The sequence below is a fragment of the Mustela nigripes genome, chromosome 10 (assembly GCF_022355385.1).
Source record: "Mustela nigripes isolate SB6536 chromosome 10, MUSNIG.SB6536, whole genome shotgun sequence".
NCBI lineage: Eukaryota > Metazoa > Chordata > Mammalia > Carnivora > Mustelidae > Mustela > Mustela nigripes.
In genome coordinates, this window is record NC_081566.1 from 53,821,566 (window position 1) to 53,842,980 (window position 21,415).

The 21,415-nt window shown below is 35.9% G+C and overlaps 1 protein-coding gene across 2 annotated transcripts in view; it reads left to right on the forward strand.

Annotated features, from left to right (window-relative positions):
* Window positions 1–21,415, forward strand: part of SPATA17 (spermatogenesis associated 17) — a 178,562-nt gene that overhangs the window by 19,949 nt on the left and 137,198 nt on the right. Inside the window, exons 4-5 of one of the 2 annotated variants that reach the window (XM_059414111.1) lie at window positions 7,521–7,571; window positions 18,363–18,466. In XM_059414111.1, the coding sequence (XP_059270094.1) occupies window positions 7,521–7,571; window positions 18,363–18,466 (155 nt within the window). The remainder of the gene's footprint in view (window positions 1–7,520; window positions 7,572–18,362; window positions 18,467–21,415) is intronic. The other variant, XM_059414112.1, reaches the window with a different exon arrangement.

Consider the following 21,415-nt stretch of genomic DNA (forward strand, 5'->3'; position numbering starts at 1 on the left):
AAAGTGCATTTGTTATTTTCATTTTATGGATAGAAAAATGGGAGCTCAGGAAGATGTGGTGGTTTGCCTCAAGTTCTCAGTTTCTGATCTATATAGATCCACATGCTAACTCCTTATTAAAATCTCTGTGTGTCCCTCAGGTACCCCAAACCTGTTCCTCCTTATGTATTCCTTCATTCAGATAAATGGTACAACCATTCAACCAGAAATCCAGTCATCCTAGGCTCTCCACTGTCTCCTCCTCACTACCCTTTATTTCCTATCAGGCATCAAGCACTTTCCATTTCCCCTCATAAAAGTCTCTTGACTTCAGTCCAAATATCATCATTTTACTTGCATGCCTACGGCCCTTGCCATAGCATACTACAAAAAGTTTACATTTTTCATGTGACATGTGACATGTCAGGTTTTTCATAGTCTCTGATTGCTTTTTCTCTAACCTCGCTTCTTCCTACACCTGTATAAAATATACTTTGGACACATTAAATCATTGGCCATTGCCAAAATTCGCAGTGTGCTACAAGTATTTTACAAATGCCCCGTACCTTGCCCAGAATGCCTTCCCTCCCTCCTTCGCTCTGACCTGCCTCCCATGGGTCCAGAGCCCTACTTACTCTTCCAGACTTGACTTTAACATTAACCTTCCCTGATCTCCTGAAGCTGAGTGTACAATCGTGGGAGACTGCAGAGACCAGGCGTGCCTTCCTAGCTTTTTGATGTAGGCATTTGTCCCACTGTTCTTCATCTACATCTCTTATTTGACTGGGAGCTCCTGAATGGCAGTAACTGTTTAATTTTACTGTATCACAAATGTATCACAGCAAATGTCACATAGAAAGCCTGCCGACATTTTTGCTAACTGATTACGTGATTCACAGGGATATATATGTTGGAAGACTTTTGCTGTGGTCAACACAGCTGGTGATTTTATCTGTGCATCAAAATTATTCACTACCCTCTTCTTCATACAAGAGTGATTCTTTCCCATCTCATAGATTTTGGGCTAAGCCATGTGTTGTGGGCGGATGGGACATATGCCACACTCAAGATGAAGCTTTAAGAAGCTTTCTCCCTCTTTCCTTCTGGCATAAGAATGGCACACCTCAGTCTTGGGCCGCTCCTTCATCCTGGGGGTTAAGAGGAAGAGACGTAGAGCATAGATAACTATAGGGAACCCTAGTCTACCCATAATGTGAAGGAGAAACTCTTTGTTTCCTAAGCTACTAAGACAGCTGCATTTTTATCTCCGCAGACCTGATTAATGGTTATAATGATAATAAAAGTGTGCATGTTTATAAGAAACATTCCGAATGGGGCACTAAGTGAAGCTTACAAAAAAGATGTTTTCAGCTTTTTGAGTTTGTGATGATGTTAGGACACCTCCATGTGGTGGTATCTTGTAAGGCGATTTTGTAGTCTCTCGGCAGAGTGTTTGGCATATAATAATTAACACTCCACAAATGCTTATTAAAGTGAACACTTGAATGGGAGTTTAGATTAAGAGTCAGAGCTGGAGACAAAGATTTTAGAACCATCTTTGCAAGATGACTGGATTTTCTACCTAATGGGGAAAAAATATCTCTCAAGAATAGAGCAGAGGGCCAAGAATTAAGGCTTGTGGAACACATTAGGTAGGATTTAGGCGGAGGAAAGGGAATTATAGACAGATAATAACTAGAAAAGCAGAGACACAATATCCCAGTAACCAGAGGAGAGAACGCCTAGCAAATTTGGCATTGTCAACAGGCTCAGATGTGGCAAAGTCACACAGAAAATGAACTGAGAGAGATCCTAGGATCTCCTTAGATAGGTTCAATAGTTTTAGACAACCTCCCTCAAAATTCTGTTAACTAAAATATTTCTATCTAGCTTTTAAATAATTTTCATATTGACAGCAGCTAGCTTATCCAGTCCTGAAGGATCAATGGGTTCTCCACTACAGTGCCTTCATTAATTCAGAATAATAGATCATTTCTAGGTGTTGGTTTTTCTTTGCACATGTGTGTGTGTGTGTGTGTGAGAGAGAGAGAGAGAGAGAGAGAGAGAGAGTGATTTGACTCTTGGTTCCTTCATGACTATTGTTTTTGCTTCTTTTTATTCCCTACCTCCATTTCTGACCTTCCAGCTTACTTCCAGGGCACTGTTCCTGGCAAGATAGCCCGAATTTGTCCATCTTAGGGGTCTAGGATTGTTGATTCACAACCTTGAAAATATTTTCCTGTTAGTGAAAATTGATGGTATCTGGTGGGTGTGCTTGGTGCATATGGGTTTCATACCTGCTGAACTCTAGTTTTACTGCAACTTGTTTTTCCCACTATACTCAAATGGTCCTGCTTTTTTGGGAGCTTTCTTTCTTTCTTTTCTTTCTTTTTTTTTTTACGATTTATCTTAGAGATTGAATGTGAGGTGGGGAGGGGCAGAGAAAGAGGGAGAGAGAAACTTCAGCAGAAGGACCTCCAAATCGGTTATAAGCTAATAAGGTAACATTTATCACCCTTTAGTGTCAGAGCAGAAAACTGAAACATATTTTTTCCTTTCAGGGTATTGCAGTTTAGATAAATACTAAAGGCTGGATAACTTAGGTTTCTGACCTACTGGTATTAATTTAAAACTTTATTAATATATTTTCACCATAATTATGAAATGAATTTAGAGTTGGTTCTCCTGGTTTTAAAGATTATGCTAATAATACTTGTAAGAAATAATATACTTGGCATTTAATTTTGTATGTGGAAGAAAGAAAGGGTGCTTTAAAAATCAGATGTTGATAATGAACAGATTGGTATCATTTGCCAACAAACAAGGCAAAGCATATGCACAAAATACTCACAATTATTTGATAATAAATCATTTTAACGATTATACTCAAAATTATGAAATGAGGATAGCACTGATGTGGAAAATAACAAAGGCTCATGCTCATCGTATCTGTTATCCATATGTGCATGACTTCTAAAGGTTCTATTGTCATCACTTTAATGCAAGTTTTTCCTTTGTACTGTTCAGTCTAAAAAATAAAGCCAGCTGATCTGGTTGGGTTTATATAGCTGTATTACTCAGAATTATTATGAGTATGTATTGCTTTCAGTGTTCTGCTTTTGAGAAGCAAAGAAAAAAAAAGAGAGAGAGAGACAGATAGAAATAAAAAAACAGACTTCACTATGGAGAACAAACTGATGATAACCAGCGCGGAGGTGGGTGGGGGAATGGGTGAAATTGGTGACGGGGATTAAAAGTTACTCTTACTGTGGTAAGCACTGAATAATGTGTAGAATTGTTGAATCACTGTATTACTAAGAACACTATATATTAACTATACCAGAATTAAAGTGAAACCTTTACTTAAAAAGACAAACAAACTGAAGAAACCTTTTTTTAGAGTGTTGTGCTTTTGAAAATGATTGACTGTTTCCTCCTTGAAACTCACTTTTTTGGGGGGTTTTAACCTAAATACTCAACAGTAAAGGAAATATTAGGTCATCTATGGTATGTTCATGTAGCAAAATACCATGTAGTCTTATAGATAAAAATATGTGAACAAGGAACTTAAAAATGGGGAACAAGAAATATCTGTATTAAGTCTGTCCAAACCAAATAGAAGAACCTTTAATCAAGCCACTAGGGGTTGAAGGAGAGGAATTTGCATTTAGAGTTTATGACTTAAGACGGGGAACATTTCTAGTTCCCAGGGTCTGGAACTTGGCTGTGGATTTCATAGTTAAATGTGTTGCCTGTATGAATTTGACCATTAGCTTGATGCCAGAATTTTTAGAGCGTACTTGGGGCAGTCAGGGAGAAGTGGGGAGGAGTGAGGAAGGAGTTAATAAGTAATGGGATACCTGAAGTATGATGATATTGAATAGGATAGAGAGTCTTAAGTGTGGCAAGCTTGAGATTAAAAAGTAAACTTTTGGTTTGTTGTTGTTGTCCGTTTTAATGGAGTACTTCTTACTGATATGGAATGGTTTGAAAGTGCTTTGCAACTAAGAGAATGCCAGCTTCTTCTCTTGGAGTAGGGGAGAAAAGATAGTTTCTTTGATAAATGCTTGCAAGAAAAACAGGAGAGAGGAGGTTTGGACAGCTGGAAAAGAATGGCAGGGGGAGTAATATGGACATGGAGGTGAAGAAATAAAAAGAGTAATTTGATCAGATAGAGCTTTTAAAGGAGTGGAGTAGTAACAGATAATTGAGGGGAGAAATTGGGACCTGATTGTGGTAAGCTTTGAGTATCACTTGACCTCCAAGAGGGTGGTTCTCATTTATCCCCAACCACCCTCCCATTGTAATTCACCCGATAGAAAGAAAAAAAGAAAGAAACTCAAAATATGAAACATGCTTCCATTGGTAATCATGGTCTAGTCCCAATGAATAGCAATCCTGTCTAAAAGATCCATGTAGATACCAACCACGCAAAAGATTATGTTTTTTTTTTTTTTTAAAGATTTTGTTCATTTATTTGACAGAGAGAAATCACAAGTAGATGGAGAGGCAGGCAGAGAGAGAGAGAGAGGGAAGCAGGCTCCCCGCCGAGCAGGGAGCCCGATGTGGGACTCGATCTCAGGACTCTGAGGTCATGACCTGAGCCGAAGGCAGCGGCTTAACCCATTGAGCCACCCAGGCGCCCAGATTATGTTTTTAAAAGGAATAAATCCTCCAAAAAATTTTTCAGAAACCTTGTAAAAATTGAGGGGGATGACGTGGCCAAGGCCATGCAGTTAACAAATGGTTGACTTAGTGTTCATCCCAGAAATACTTCCTGTGCTCTCTGTTGTAAATGTAGCATATCAGTTCTGTTTACCCCTCTTCCTCTCTTTCTGTCCCCTCTTTCCCCTCTCTCTCTCCCTTTCACTGTTCACCAGACATCTGGGGAAACATCTGTAATTGAGTTTCATATTTTCATTACAATGAAACTATTACCATTTATGCTTGATGTTCACTCCAGATTTTTAGTCTTAGTAGACTTAGTATTTTATGATAAAATGAGAAATTAATAAATAGTAAGAAAAATTTTAAGACTTTTGTCTGTTGGGAAATTACAATAGCTTGTCATTGTTGGATAGAATATTAATATTTAGTAGCTAGGATATTCTTTGCTTATCCAACTCCCATGCATTGGAAAAACAAATTTTGAGGACAGAATTCTAGACAATAGTAGTAGGAACAATGGCTTTTGTATGATTTGTATTTTAATTGCTCATATCCCAAAAGAACAAATACTAATAAAACAAGTAGTATCATTGTTCGGAATGGAAATAAATAGACTTAGATGAGAGGAATTTTACAAAATATTTAAGTGTCTAAATGTGTCTCATAGATAGCTTATGAAAATGAACAATTCATTCACAAATTTTTTTTGGTGTTTTTAACATTTTGGTAAAATACACATAGCATAAAATTTACCATTTGTACCATTTTTAACTGCACTGTTATTCAGTGGCAGTAAGTATATTTATGTTTTTATGCAACTATCACCACTACCCATCTCCAGAATTTCTCCTTCATCTCAAATGGAGACTACTCATTAAACAATAGCTGCCCCCTTCCTCTAGCCTCTGGTAACTGCTATTCCACTTTCTGTCTCTTGGAATTTGACTATTTCACACACCTCTTATAAGTGGGAATATGCAATATTTTTCACATAAATATATTTTTGTTAGTTTCCAAAGCAAATACATTTAACATCGGTGATTCACATGAGAATGATAAACTAAAATCAAAGTGCTATTCCACCTTTAGCAATGAAAGTCAGAATTTGTACACTTAAAAGCTAGATTGCTTTTTTCTCTGTCTTCAGAATAAAATTTAACCTCTTATATTTTGGAATTTTACTAATAGTTAAACTGCATACTTTCAGCTACAAAATGTGTTTAGCAGCAGCAGTGATAATCCCTTTTATAAACATCAACTATGTCCCAAGCCCCTTAAAATTTTTATCTCATTTTAATCTTCACCTCAACTCTTCAAAGTGTGTGCTGTTCCATATTCTGAGCCTGGAAGTCAAGACTGGCTGGCTTTGAGTAACTTGTCCAAAGCCACACAGCTGATAAAAGCAACATCAGCACATGAACTAAGGTCTGTGACTTGAAAGCTCAGAAGCACTCAGTGCTGCTAACTGAACAGCAACATAATAAGGGTAAGAAACATTACCTCTTTCTGAACCTAGACATTTTAGATATGTAATTTTTAGTATGTTCCACCTGTGTAAAGTCATTTAATAGTTATCTCTGCATCAGTATAACTTGAAGAATTAAGGTATTAAGGTGACTCTTTTAACTTCACCGCAAATGCCAAGAACTATGTCTCGCTTACTATGACGAAGAATGAGAATTTAAAATGAAGTAACATCATTGTGTTCATTTGTAAATAACATATTGCAGCCAACTGTTTCTTAATTGCTCAGACTGTTGATAAATAATCCAGCCCTGCTGCTCTCCACAGACAATTTGCTTTGGATCAGACAAGGCAATTCAAACAATCCTAATTACAGTGAAACCCTTTTATATGAATTTCTGTTTATTGCAGGGAAGAAAACCCCTATATAAAAGGTTAAGGCACTTACCTCCGATTTTTGACTGAAACATAGCACCTGTTACCTAAACTCAAGTTATGTTAGTCAAATGAATTTTGATTGAATAAAAATGGATAAAATAGTATTTGGATCAAAAATGTATATTTCATTGCTTTTACTATTTATTATACTGTCATGAATTATGTTAAATATATGTTTTTAATTAAAAGATATAACAGATGTAGAAACTTCATTTAAAGCAGTATTTGTCTTGAAATAAGCTATGTTGCTAAAGGATTATGTACTGTAACAGAGATTTGTATATTAATAGACAAATGTATCTATACTAGAAAGAAACCAAGACCTTAGGAAGTCTTCCCTATATCATGGGATTTGCTGTAACATGATATCATTGTATTTATGATTTTATGGTGTTAAAATGAATATTAAATGAAACAAAATTCCCAGGGATTACTCAGGAGGCAGCTAAGTACATAACATTTTGTACAGATGGTTGGAAGGCACAATTTTGCTCCATCACTGCATCCATATCCTTGAACGATTTCGACTGAAGACAGCATTTCTTTGAATTTTTCATTAAACCAGACGTCTTGAAATATGAATTCCTTTTATGTTTCTGTGAGTTTTGGCTAAAAGAACCCCAGTGAATAAATCATACAATACTACGTGTCACCAGCACTTGTGAATATTTCTGCTTTGTTATTCTATTCTCAGTAGAGCACCATTGATTATCAAACTCAGCGGAGAGCATTTTATGATCATATATCTCCATTAGCTCCTAGTTTGACTACCATAGATTTTTCTGGTTAAGCCTGCATTATGTATTAGGAAGCCTATCTCTTCAATACAAAGTTTGATTTCATTTTTCTAAACCCAGAACTCTTATTATGTATTATGTATAAAGATTCTTATCTTTTATATGTAAAAATAGGCTTCACTGTCTTTGTGTAACTGAACTATAGGCCTTTTTTTCTTTTTTCCTGATTCACAGTTCGCATCTTGTGCTATGAAGATGAATTTCTACAACGCAATGGCTGTCAGGGTAAATATTTCTTCACTTGTTAAACAAATGAAAAGTCAATTGTGCCCTGAATTCGCTTTTAATAAAATGAGCAAGCCAGAATAATGCAAATTTGATTGATATGCTAATGGTTAGAGAGAAAAGAGGACATAGTTAAAAAGTTAGTTATACTAAATAATCTTGGCAGTATTAAAAATTAGAGTAAAATGTAAAACATGTAATTATCAGTGCTTATGTTTTAGAATGTTAAATATCTCTGAGCCATAACTAGAGAAAGACCGTAAATATTAATGAAGCAATGTATTAGTTTCCTTATGTCATATAGAATATTGTGATAAATAGATGAACATGGTTCTGGAATATAAGATGCCGGTCCAATACAAATCAATTAGGAATTATTCATATGATTTAGCAGTAATAAAGTCAGTTTCCACCTTAGAAGTTTAATTTCTATCATCTCTATGTTCATTTTTACGTGTTATTTTCCTAATGGAATGCTGAGCTAGTGATTATGAGGCTGGCTTGGTTTCTGCTCAGATTTTGGGAATGGGCACAACAAAAATATTATTTCTCTTGTCTCAGATAGTATGGTAATAGCTTAATTGTGGAGCTATTATAAATGGAGAAATTACTTTGGTGAATTCCATTAATGTTCTTAAAACTTACGTTGTCTTATTATATTCTCTTTCATTAATCTGTTAGTTCTTAACTTCTGCTAATAATAGATTTTATTTTGGGTCAAACAGCATAGTAAAATATTTTCTGAAGGTCCCGTGCAGAAATATGGCAGGTAAATTAACATTTTTTTGGTTATTTATACTGCTTTGAGAAGGGTGCTTTCCTCTGCAGGTATGGGTATGTGCCAGGACCCTATCACAGGGCTGGTCTACCTGTTCTGTCCCTCCCTCCTTTTCTTTCTTTTCCTTCCTTCCTTCCTTTCTTTTTTTCTCTCTTTCTTTCTCTCTCACTGTCTCTCTCTTCCTTTCTTTCACAATCTTATCTCTTTGAGAGAGAGAGACTGCATGAGTGGAGTAGAGGGACAGAGGGAAAGGGAGAAGCAGGCTCCCCGCTGAGCAGGGAACCTGACATGGGGCTTGATCCCAGGACTCCGAGATCATGACCTGAGCCAAAGGCAGACACTTAACCAACTGAGTCACCCAGGTGCCCCCCTGTCCACCTTTCTGTTCCCCTGTGGTTTAGGGAGAAAAGCAAGAGGAAGAAGTAGATCTTGCTGCTTTTTCCTGAGCCAAAGGCACATACTATAGCAGCAATGGGCTATTTACTTACTAAGAATATAGTAGTATAGGAAAATTATTCGGTCTTCTTCTTTCAGTGGAAGTGCTTAAATCTGGGAATTTAGGAGATTTTGATTCTCTGTATAGCTCTGCCAAAGACTTGACTTCTGAGCCTTTAACACTGTTAGATTCTTTTCTTTTCTGCTTATTTTGTGTCTGTTGTGTCTCCAAAGTAAAAGGCAATAGATGACTGACTGCGAGCATAATGTAGTTGGACTCAAGACTTAGATGTCTACATAGATCATTGAGGAAGATAGAGACATAGAAGACAGGGGTAGAAAAATGCATTCTGTTGTTTGCTATTTAGCCCTCCATCTTCCTGTTCAGTTTTGATCTGGCTTGAATCATGATTCTCTTTACCTATATTAGGCATATCTAAGAAACCTACATCAGTATAAGCCACTTGGAAGGCAGAGTTTTTGACATACTCCCAACATTGAACTAAAAGCTCCATTTCCTAGTAGCATCGCCTAAAGTCAACTTGTCTTTGATTATTGTTAGTGAGCAGTGTTGAACTTCACCTGAGTCCTGTGATCATGGAAGACAACAAAGTTTAAAAATATCTCCCACCCTCTGGTAACAGCTTGCTTTAAAAAAAAAAAAAAAAAAATGCCCTTCACCACATGACTTAGGTAAGAGGCACAGAACTGTCCCTTGTTTCCTTATGACAAGACCAGGCACAGTGCCCCCTTCCCATATTTCTGTTTCTTACCTCACAGATGATGACCACAACTGCTTGCCTCCATCATTCAGTTGGAAAAACATGTTTATTAACTAAACTATGGTTAAAGTTCTCTCCTTCCCCGTGTCCCTGAACTTCAGCCAGCATATAATACCTCTTCCTGAGAATAGGCTGGCTTCCTGGTAAAGCATTTTCTGATCTATCTGATGATGCCACCCTTTCATCCAACTTCTCCACATCTGGTTCTTTCTAGCCTTGTTTATATCTTCCTATTAAACACACACACACACAAAACTCTTTGAGTCTAATTCTTGATGTGCTTAAGGATCTTATGGTCAAAGCGCTCTGCCTATTGCAGTAGTTCTCTCCATCTGTCCTGTTGGTCACTCACTCCCTCCCATGATAATTCTTTGAAATAAAGTCTCTCTTGCTATGACTGGATTTATTTTTTATGCTACACATTCCACAGGAGGAGAGGAGAGGTGGGGATGTAGCGATCAATAAAGTGAGACAGGGGAAGACTTTCAGCTGAGCCACTGACGACATGCAGGAATTTTTATAATGAAAACACTTCTCTAATGAAGATGTTCAGAGATTGCCTTTAGAGGTTTGCATGAGTTGACTTGGTAATAGACTGGGTACTTATTTCATGTTCCTGTGATGAAGCATGAGGCTTACTTGCATGAAGGCCAAAATGACCGCCCAACAAAGATTAAAATTTTAGGGGCATCTGGGTGGCTCAGTGGGTTAAAGCCTCTGCCTTCAGCTCAGGTCATGATCCCAGAGTCCTAGGATTGAGCCCCACATTGGACTCTTTGCACAGTGGGGAGCCTGCTTCTTCCTCTTTCTCTGCCTGCCTCTCTGCCTACTTGTGATCTCTGTCAAATAAATAAAATCTTAAAAAAAAAAAAAAGATTAAATTTTAGCATTGGTTGATTACAGTGACCAGAACTGAATTTATTTGTAAAATGTGCAGTTCTGCACAATGGCACTCTGAAGGTTTGGCTTTCTGCAGCAGTGAGTGGGTGAGGAGACCAGTGTGTGGTTCGCCTACTTGATGTTGTGCTCATCTGAAGGTTACAATCCTGGTTAGAAAGCACTAGCTGAAGTTTTACTTCTAACGGCTATACCTCTGCCTTTTCAGCTCATCAGCTATTAAGTAACCCTGTTCAAAACAACTATCCCTTAAATGCATTAAATATGGGTGGCTGTGCTTGTCCAAGAAGAGGAACTTCTGAGAGTCCTAGATAACTACCCAAAATTTGTGTAATATTCACACAGATCCATGTGCACCCAAATCTTGAATTAGGTTTTCACATACACTAGAAAAGAAAAACTTTTGTCCTAATTTGCCTTATATATGGAGCTAATTACAAATTATGTTTGACTGCTGACTCTTAGCAGGACAGATTATCACCAGTTGCTAACAAGGCTGGTGGAGCATTCCTGAAAATAGCCATTCCTATATAGATGTCACATTCTTATAATAAAGAATAAATTATATGTATATGATTTTTTTAATGTGATAAGTATTCATATCCTGATCTGCGTTTATTTTTTAAAGGGTCACCTTCTTTCTAAAAGCTTTATGATCCCCCTACCCATGTAGAATTGATCACTCTCCCTTTTTATGTTCTATTTTACCATCGACATACTTCTGTTATAGAACCTGTAACATTTTATTATCCTTACTAATTTATATGCCTGTATCCACCCCCTTACACACTGTAAGTCCCTTGGGGCCCAGATCCTATCCTCTTAGTCTTTGTATCTAGAGTTCCTGACTTATAGTAGGTGGTTAAATAAATTTCCCCGAATAAATCAATGAATACTTTTCTACATGAGGAGTAAAAAAGTCATTTGTTGTAAATACTTTTTGTTGAAGTCTCTCAGTGTCTGTTGGCAATTACTTAAGCCTTTGCTGGGGGACCTTTAAGACTTTTTTGAGAATCTGATGAGGTTATGTGGTATAGATAAATTGGACGTGGTAAAGTACTATTTGGTTAGTGCATTTCTCACGTGCATGGAAGAACTCATGAGCTTTGGGACCTTGCTAAAGTATCTTAACACGTACAGGTTTGAAGGAGGTCTGCTATGATATAAGCTGCTGTCTGAACCGCAGTATGCCTTTCCAAAATCTCTGTTGCTGATACGCTGCTAGGCCAGTGACAGTCAATTAATACAGCAATAAATTGCTCAGTAAATTTTTATTTTAGCTCCTGGGGCCCTGTTTCTCCTGTCCCTCTGTGTGACACTTTATTTCCTTTACTCCAGATTAGGGTTCTGCTTTTCCTCCAACATTTTGGATATTCTGTTGTGGATCTTGTCTATATTTGGCCCCCAACTTTTTTCTTGTTTCTCTTTTTGTGCAGCTTTTAGTATCTTATACAAATGTCCCGAACTGATTCAGTTCCTAAACTCATTTCTTTCCACATCCCATTTAAATACACAATTGTCTATCCTTTTACAGCCTGGCATAGAACTGACTCTCCATTTCTGATGCCAGGGAGTATCTAATTAAGTTCTTGGGTGTTACCTCAGGTCCACCAAACACTGGGCTTAGCAGCTCAGCTCCTAATAACAGTACTATAAAGAGGCAAAATTACTTTATGTATAGAAAGCCCATTAAAAAAATCCCTAAGTAGCAAAAAAAAAAAAAAAAAAAAAAAAGTACAGTTTAGTGGGATTATTTCATCCATTCTAGGGTCTAGTACTTGTTCCTTTTCCCTGGTACCTTGATTCGTGGTTCTCAACATTTAGTATTTTCTCTTGCTTACGACTTTTGTTCATAAGATGGCTACTCCATCCCAGATGAAGCTTCATCTGTGGAGTGGTATATATCGTATACTTAATTCTTCCATTGGTAGGGGGAAGATCACCTGAGTGGCTGAACGTATACCCAGCCTTAGCCTTGTCTTTGAGGCTCCTATTTCCCCAAGAGAATGGCTCCAGATTTTCACACTTACTACCTGAATGTGAATACACACACACACACACACACACACATACAAACATATATGTGCTGGCAGATATTTGAGCATACCTTAGTCAGACTGATTGTTAGTGGGAGCTTTATGTTGCTGAGACTAAGCAAGAAAAAGATTGCAATGCCACATATCCCAAATCTTGGTAAGTCAGAACCATTAGTAAATAATAATAAGAATTAGCAATTACATGGCAGCCACTACCCTCTGGGCACCAGTCTTAAATATTTTAAATATTTTAACTCTTCTCTGTAATTCTCACAGATTTCAATTAGAAAGGTGAGCAGATAGAATCACAGAATGATATCTTGCCCAAAGTCCCACAGCTAGTAAGTGATAGTATTAGGAATTGAACCCTAGAGGTCTGATACCCACATATGTTCTCATAGTTGAGAACAACTATGTGAACCCTGGACTGAGCTTTATGGGAACTTCATTACTTATGCTCTGGTTTACTTGGTAAACTGATCCCTGGTCCTCACAAGTCAAGAGAATCTTACTAGCAGTACATTTTACTTAGGGAATTCTAAACTTAGTGATGATTAGTAGGAGACCATGTTGAGTGTTACATGCTTCCCCTTGTAGGCAGAATTGGATGATAAACCTCTCATTGTAAAAAAAAGGCTGGGGCCTTACGTACTGCTCTTGCCAGCATCAGGATTTGTCCTCCATCGTCACCCCAGGACTGCTAGAAACTTCAACTGCTAATCTCTCTATATGTTAACTCTAAGAATATACCAGTTTTTAGTAAACTAAACATAATGAGGATATATAGTCTGTCACAGAGTTGGAAGTTAACAAAAGTACTCTCTGCAAATTATATGTTCCTTATAATGTCTTTAAAAAGCCTCCATTGGCTTATCTTACACATCTTGAGTCCTCCTTTGCTTGTCTGTCCTGGGACACCTGGCACAGTATCATGAATACAAATTTCAGGAAGTGCTCATGTGTAGTATCTTAGAGATCTCTTAAAAAATATGTTCTATTTTTCTTTTCACTTTCAAAATCTATGAGAAATGAAAAATGGAAATAATCTAAAGCTTACAGAGATTTAAAAATGCTACATATATAATTGATTATTTAAATTGAATTCCTCTTACCCTGGAAACTTTGTACATATTACTAATCAATCATATACACTTACATATTGATACTCTTCTGAAAGAGCATCTTGGCCCATTCTTTATTATTCAGTTATTTTAAATGATTTGTCTTGAAATTAGTGTCCCAAAATATTTTAGTTCAGATAGGAATCTTCACTTTAAGAAAAATAAAAATTGTAACAACAAGAGGATCACTAGATTAAATATCATTTAAAAGAGCCAATTTGCAAAGGTCTGGGTCTATGGATGTGAATTTAAATTTAGAAACATTAATCTAGCTTGAAACATCAATTAACCATTTTCTTTTGTTTCCCACTTGTGTCTAAAATACAAAAATATGAGAAATGATTCTATGGTGGCTTTAATTAAGAATTGAATTTGTGTCAGATACATAAGGATCCATTTCAATCTCCTAAACTATTTATAATCCAGTTTTTATATTTGTAATACTATGAAGCATGTACATTTAAAATAATGGCTCCATGATTAGAAGGATAGGGATAAGTAGGAATTTATCAGGAATAATTCAGGAAGTAATTAAGGAAATAATTTAGGAAAAAATATGAAAGGTCTCTTATATACTAGATATAATCTTAAGCTCTAGGAATACAAATTAATAGAGAAAGATATCCCGAAATGTCAGCCCAAGAAGTAAGAGGATCAGGATCAGATAGACCACCCCAAGCTTTTGCCTAATGATGGATGGATATTTAAATTTTCTATCACCATGCAAAAGAATGTTTCTTCTCCCTTCCTACTACTTGTAGTACCAGTAACATTGTGAAATAATTAAATAAATTTGTAGTGAAAGGGAATATTAAGTCATGTAGAGTGGGGAAACAATATTGAAGGGAAGAAATTGCATATGGAATGATTATCCAGAACCTTATGTTAGTTAGAAATATCTGGTTAAGATTTCCATTTATATGTATGTTTTTGACATCAATTCAGTGATACCTAGTATGAAATTTTGGTGTTACTGTTTTTTAAATACCTTTGAAAACTTAGTAAACCTACTTTTGTATGCTTACTATATAATCTAGAATGTTGAGCATTCTAATAAGTAAGAGCATAGTTATGAGTAAGATTCTGTTTGTATGCTCTCAAATACATTTCGACCATTGATAGTAGGTAGGTCATTATCAGTTAATAGAAATTTTGTTTTTCATGTCTTCATTTTAATTTTAGGTGAGAAGACTTTTTTTTTCTTTTGATAACAATAATGTTACTATGAATTTTGAGGAATAAATGTAAACCAATCGAGGGGAAATCTTTTCTATGAACAGATGGCTTTTGGTATATCAAGGTTTTGCCATTTGTTTTAGTGCTTAAAATAAACATTATTTATAAGACCACTTACATTTTGATGTTACTTAATGAGGAATATGCATCATTGATTTGACTAGCTTAAGAGGTCATTTAGAACTTGCCCGTTAACAAGCTGTAATCTGCTGAGCACACAATGACTTTGTTTAAAATTATCTATTCAGAGCTGATCAATGACAATAATTGTTTTATACCAATCACTTCTGAAAGTTGCTAATTACTTTGAAGGACATGAATACTAGACTTTTTTTTTTTTGAAGTCATAACCCATTCACCTTGAAATTAAGAAGAAATGTTATTGAAAAGTCATCTTGCCTCTTGAAAGAACTTTTTTTTTAAATTGAAAGTTGATTCACTATACTGGAATATCAACAGGAAATTTAGGCAAAATTGAAGATGTCATTTGTTCTTATAAGAGAAAGTATAGTAGAATCTCCACTGTATTCTATCTTATATCAGTTAGGGATTGGATAAACTGGACTCCTTATAGCATAGGAAAATTGTATCTTTAAATGAAGAAACACATACACATACTTTAAGATTATCTTGAGAATTAAAGCGGTTAATGTATACCTGACACATTCATGAGCTCAATAAATTTTAGATCCTTCTTCACTTCACTGGATGGTAGCATCTTCACTTGGTCAAACACCCAGATTCTTTCTTCTTTTAACTACTCACCTCTAGCAAAACCACTTAGAGATAGATTGATTATCAATCAATATTATTAATGTGGGTGAGTTTTGTTACTTTAACCATCATTTGCTTAGTATGTGCCTTAATACCCAGTTTAATACCAGTCTGAATAAAAGGATTTGTCTTGAAAAGGACTTTTAGCCTGCCTTTGGGTAGATGTCTATGGAGTTCGGATATTAGAAGATCCCCTGGAGAGCACACCAATTTTGTACTCTGTGGAATGGTTTGTGCTGCTTCTTTAGGTGTCCTTCCTGTCCACATGGATCCAGTTTCAGTTTTGTCCTTTCAGACTTCTTTTCTCAGAATGGGCATACACACCACTCTAATGTGACCTAATCATGAGTCAGCATCTTTCCTTTTTCCTTCTCAGTACTCCAGCATGCATCTTTTATGTTTTCTGGCACATTGAATCCTGTTTTATTTAGATTTTAATGATGTTTTCAAGTTACAAGTAGTTCCTACCTTAATACTATTTGATATACTGATATTTTCCCATTCTTCCTAAATCACTTCTATTGCTGATGATGAATTTTCTGTACATACTTTGTCTGAAAGTGTTCTCTTCTTTTATTGTATGACTGTACATGCAGTAGAAGTATGGTATAATATTTGAAGTCATTCCACCAGCTCTGTGACCAAAAGGAATGATTTAACCTAAATATCAGTGTCCTCTTCTATCAATGAGACTAATAATAATCTCTACCTCAAAATGATACTCTAATGATTAAATTAGATGAGCCAGGAAAATATCCACTTATTTGCATGTATGATTTATATACATACACATATTCCAACTGATTATTCTTTTCATTAGGAAAGTGGTTTGTATTAGTTCCTCATCTTTCTTTGTCATCTTTAATACAGTTTGGTCGAATAGGAGGAAATAGTTTCTAAAATGAGTATACACCTTTAGAAAAAAAATTTTTCTTATTTAATGAATTTCTAAAGATCATTTGAAAAATATTTGGAAAGATTCATTTTATAACATTGTTACACTACCATGCTTTTTTACTTGGTGTTACTTTCTAGAATTATCTCTGATTTCATTGTTCTTACAAGCTATTTTGCATATCTTCAGTGATTTTTGTCATTCTCATAGTGGAAGATTAACTAAAACAGTTCTTCAGAATTTTCACATTCTGTATCTCAGATTGTAAAATACCTTTTAAATGGTCATGCTTTAAAATACGGTAAAATGTGGGAGAATACAAGTAAAGCATTTTCCCTGTATTTTCTTACAGATCCAGCATTCAAGTTATAAAAAATTTTAGGCTCAACGTATCTAGTGTAAAAAGAATTGGCTTTTGGGATAAAGCACAATGGACAAATGAAGAGTGTCTATATTAATCACCCTTTGCTATTTAAAAAAAATGTTTAGAGAAGGTGTGTATTCCTAGCTTAGCTAACTCTAAAAAAAACATTGGAAGGACTTCATATCCAAAAATACATGTACACTGCCATAAAATTTTAGGGAATGAAGTTAAATCTTCATGTGAGGTTAATATTTTTTTCATCTTTTGCTGTTTTGTCTTTCTTTACTTCTTTAAAGAAGTTATGTTTTTTTTGTTGTTGTTGTTTTCCACAAAAGTAAAATCTAGGCATTACTATGTTTTTGTTTTGAGTTTTCTAATAGAGATTATATTAGCAAAGATAAAATGGAAAGAGATTGATTTCTCAAGACTACTAGAGCATAATAAGGCATGAAGTAACCCACATAAGTTTGTTCTTTGAGACCCCCATACTCCTCCCATCTAAAAAAACATAGGTGCTTTCAACAGAAATGTTTGTCCATTGAAAATTGAATTTCACTGTATTCCCAGTTCTGTATTTTAATGGCTTAGAAGATGGTCACTGAAGTCCTAATGTAATTCCTGAATTCATCACGAATGGCTATATAATTATAAGGAAATTTCTCTTTTTAGCAGTTTTCTCATCTGTAAATAAGATGATAAGAATATTTCTCATAGGAGTATTCGAAAGATTAATACAGGGGCTCAGTGGGTTAAAGCCTCTGCCTTCGGCTCAGGTCATGATCCCAGTGTTCTGGGATCGAGCCCCGCATTGGGCTCTCTGCTCAGCGGGGAGTCTGTTTCCCCCTTTCTCTCTGCCTGCCTCTCTGCCTGCTTGTGATCTCTGTCTGTCAAATAAATAAATAAAATCTTTAAAAAATTAAAAAAATAAAGGTTAATATGTGCAAAACTCTTAGAATAGTGCCTTACACATAATAAAACAATAATTGTTAGCTTTTTTATTGTTAAGTACTAAAATGTCATGATGAAGATATAAGACAACATTTTGTTTAAAGATTTTGAAACCACCAAATTTTAAAAGCCCATTTGAAAATTGATTTTAATGAGACCAAATATAATCTTCAAGTCAGTGGTTTATGAAAAATAAAAAATCGGTTCGGGAAGGAAGTGGAAGTGGTAGAGATTGATAAAGCAAATTTTTATTTGTTCTGTTCTTAATTTCACATTTAGTGTTTGTGAAAAATTATAAATTTTTAAAAATCTAATAACCTTTAAGTATGTTTTATCTTTATAATATTTTATAATAAATCTGAGTACAATACATTTGCACCTATCTATACTGTCATATTAGTTGGAAAGCCTAAGACTTTATTTGATGTGAGTTATCATCCATCACTGCCTGAATTTTGAAGAACTGTTAATGTTTTCACTAAAAATGCTCACTGGCATATTATATCTTTTTATTTACTTCAATAGATTCAAAGGCGATGGCGAGGCTATAGGATTCGGAAGTATTGCTTTAATTATTTTTATTTGAAGGAGTACCTGAGAGCTGTTTCAGAGACCAACGATGCAATTAGGTGAGTATTCTACTAGTGACAATTTCAAAAAGGTTACGTTATAGATGTTGATCATTACCATACTTAGGAATACCTGTTAGAACTCAGTGATATTTTAGATAGAAATTTATTGGTAAGATAGAGATAGAGGATTGTTTACCTTAAAATTTATTGTTGTCATATTTTTAAATATATTGTATTTTTTACTATAAACGAGATTATTTGTGTGTTCAGTAGGCCTCTCCAATTCTATGCAAAGTAGTTTTGGTCAGCATTATCTCATTTTGAGATGGATTTATCTGTAAAATGATTCCATAGATGAAGATTTAAAGTATGATAAGCCTCAGATGCATTTTGAGAAATATGATCAATAGTAAGAACTTGCCTCTCAAAGGAGAAAATATTACGGAACATAATTAAAATGGACTATTTACTATCAGCTTTTTTTTTCTTTGAATACATAGAAGCACCTGGATTTAGATCATAGGGTGGTGTCTTCTGTAGATTTATGTAAAGTAAAGCTGTTGTAACACTCTTCAGTCAACTTTACCAAAGCTCTGTGTGTAAGTTTTCACATAACTTCAAATACATATTTTTTTCCCTTTTGTTACAAGCCTGTTCTAATAACATATAAGTGACCATATGCTTTTAATATGTTTAGATAAAAAAAGAAATAGTAACAGTTGCCGTTTATGTAGTCATTTTATTTTATTTTATTTTATTTTAAGATTTTTATTTATTTGTCAGAGAGAGAAAGAGGGAGAGCGAGCGAGCACAGGCAGACAGAATGGCAGGCAGAGGCAGAGGGAGAAGCAGGCTCCCTGCTGAGCAAGGAGCCCGATGTGGGACTCGATCCCAGGATGCTGGGATCATGACCTGAGCCGAAGGCAGCTTCTTAACCAACTGAGCCACCCAGGCATCCCAATGTAGTCATTTTAGTGTTTTCCCCACATACCTTATCTTATTTTACTCTTAAAATTCTTTGAACTAAAAAGAACAATTGCACAATAAATTATTAAAATAAAATTTTTGCCTGAGACCCTAAAGTTACATATACTATAAGAAATATCTGAAAACTGATTTTTCTAACTTTTAAATTTCCCACATATGTGTACATATGTGATAGGTCATATGTGTACATATGTGTACATATGTGATGTGTACATAGGATCTGGTCTTTGGAGATTAAATGTCGGGTATTTGTAAGGTTGATTTCTTTGGAAACCAAAATAAAGGTCTGGAAGGGTTGCAGCAGGATTTTGTCAGTTGGGGAAGCTGGAAAACTCAGAAATGTGGATGCCAGGGGATTGCTATTTAATTTCTTCCTTAAGAAATCCAAAGTCCTGGAGATGGGCTGGCTTTCTGCAAATGACAGGCTTGAGCTCATCTAGAGGAAAGAGCTAGCAGAATATGCAAAAAAGGGAATTTGAGCAGGGCAAGGACTAAGGTGAGATAAATGAGGCTCTTAAGGCACAAAAGTTGAAGAGGTGTTTACTGGCAGGGCCAGGCTGGTGCCAACCCTGCACTTTTACAACCCCAAAAGGGCATTCTTAAATTGTACACTGGAAAGGCCTCTCTTGCTTCACCCTAGCCCATCACTGGTAGTGGAAGGTTCTCAAAGAGACAAGTATGTGAAAGGCTGACTCAGAGATTCCTAGGATCTCCTCCTCAAGATCAGTTGTTTGCTAGAACTGCTCAAGAACTCAGGAATACAGCTTATTTACTAGATTAATGGCTTATTACAAAAGGGTACAACTCGGAAACAGCCAGGTGGAAGAGACGCATAGTGCAGAAGATGGGGCGGTCAGGCCATCCTCCTAGCGTCTCCATCTGAATTCTCTTAAGCTCAGGGGGTTTTATGGAGGCTTCCTTAGTTAGGTATGATTGATTAAATCTTTGACCATTAGTGATTACCTCAGCTTCCAGCCTCTCTCCCCTTCAGGTATGTTGGAAGTGAATTGAGGTGGAGGTTAGAGTCCCAACCTTCTAATCACATGATTGGCTCTCCTGGTAGCCAGCCCCATGAGCATGCACCAGTCCTCTCATTAGCATGCTGAAAGACATTTAACCACTTTGAAGAAATGTCTAGGGTTTTGGAATTGGAAAATTTTCTAGAGTTTTGGAATTGGGTGTTGTAAAAAGACAGTGTTGAGGAAGGGCCAAAGTAGTGCTCTGGAAGTGTTAGGAGGCCTTCTTGGCTCAAAATATAGTCTTACAGATAACGTGTATGTCTCTATGTATGTGAACAGGTTTAGCTTTTATTGTTCTTACTGCTTTTACACTCTCCTCTTGTAGATCTATAACAAAGATAGCATTCCTGTGCATTTCCTCATTTAGTTCTATGTCCCCTGCCAGTCTGGTGGTGTAGTTCAGGAAGTCTGCCACAGTCAAGTTTTGCTCTACAATATTCTTCTGACCAAGGAGGGCATTGTTGTTTTTCCCTAAGTATGCCAGCTATTTTTAAGAATTATGCACCTCTCTCTGAGATGTGCATCTTAAGATATCTTGTCTCCATGACATCTTTAATCCTGGTTGAATTTTAACTACTCTTGGTGGCCCTTCTTCATATATTACTTGTGAGTGTTTCTAATTTTACCAACGATAGGGTTTCCTTTTATTTTCTTATTGCCTTTCTTATTGTATGGAAGTTTGGAAATATGTAGTTTACTTTCTAATACAAATCACAGTCTGTTTTCCTTTCTGTTGCATATGCAGTTTTATAAATGTAATGAAAGCGTGCTACGGAGTACTATAGAGGAAACACAGAAGCAGAACATCTAAGGCAAAGATAGGTGTTAGTCAGAGTAAGAGTGGGAGTCTGAGATTAGGGACGTTTCTCAGAGGCTGCGAAGCTGAGCCATGAAGGTTGTGCAGAAATTAGGACATTAGCCCAGGAAATCTCACTGAGGTTGATGCAAGGAAGATGATAGAAGGTTGAATTAAAGATAAATCCAGGCAGTGTAGTAGGAA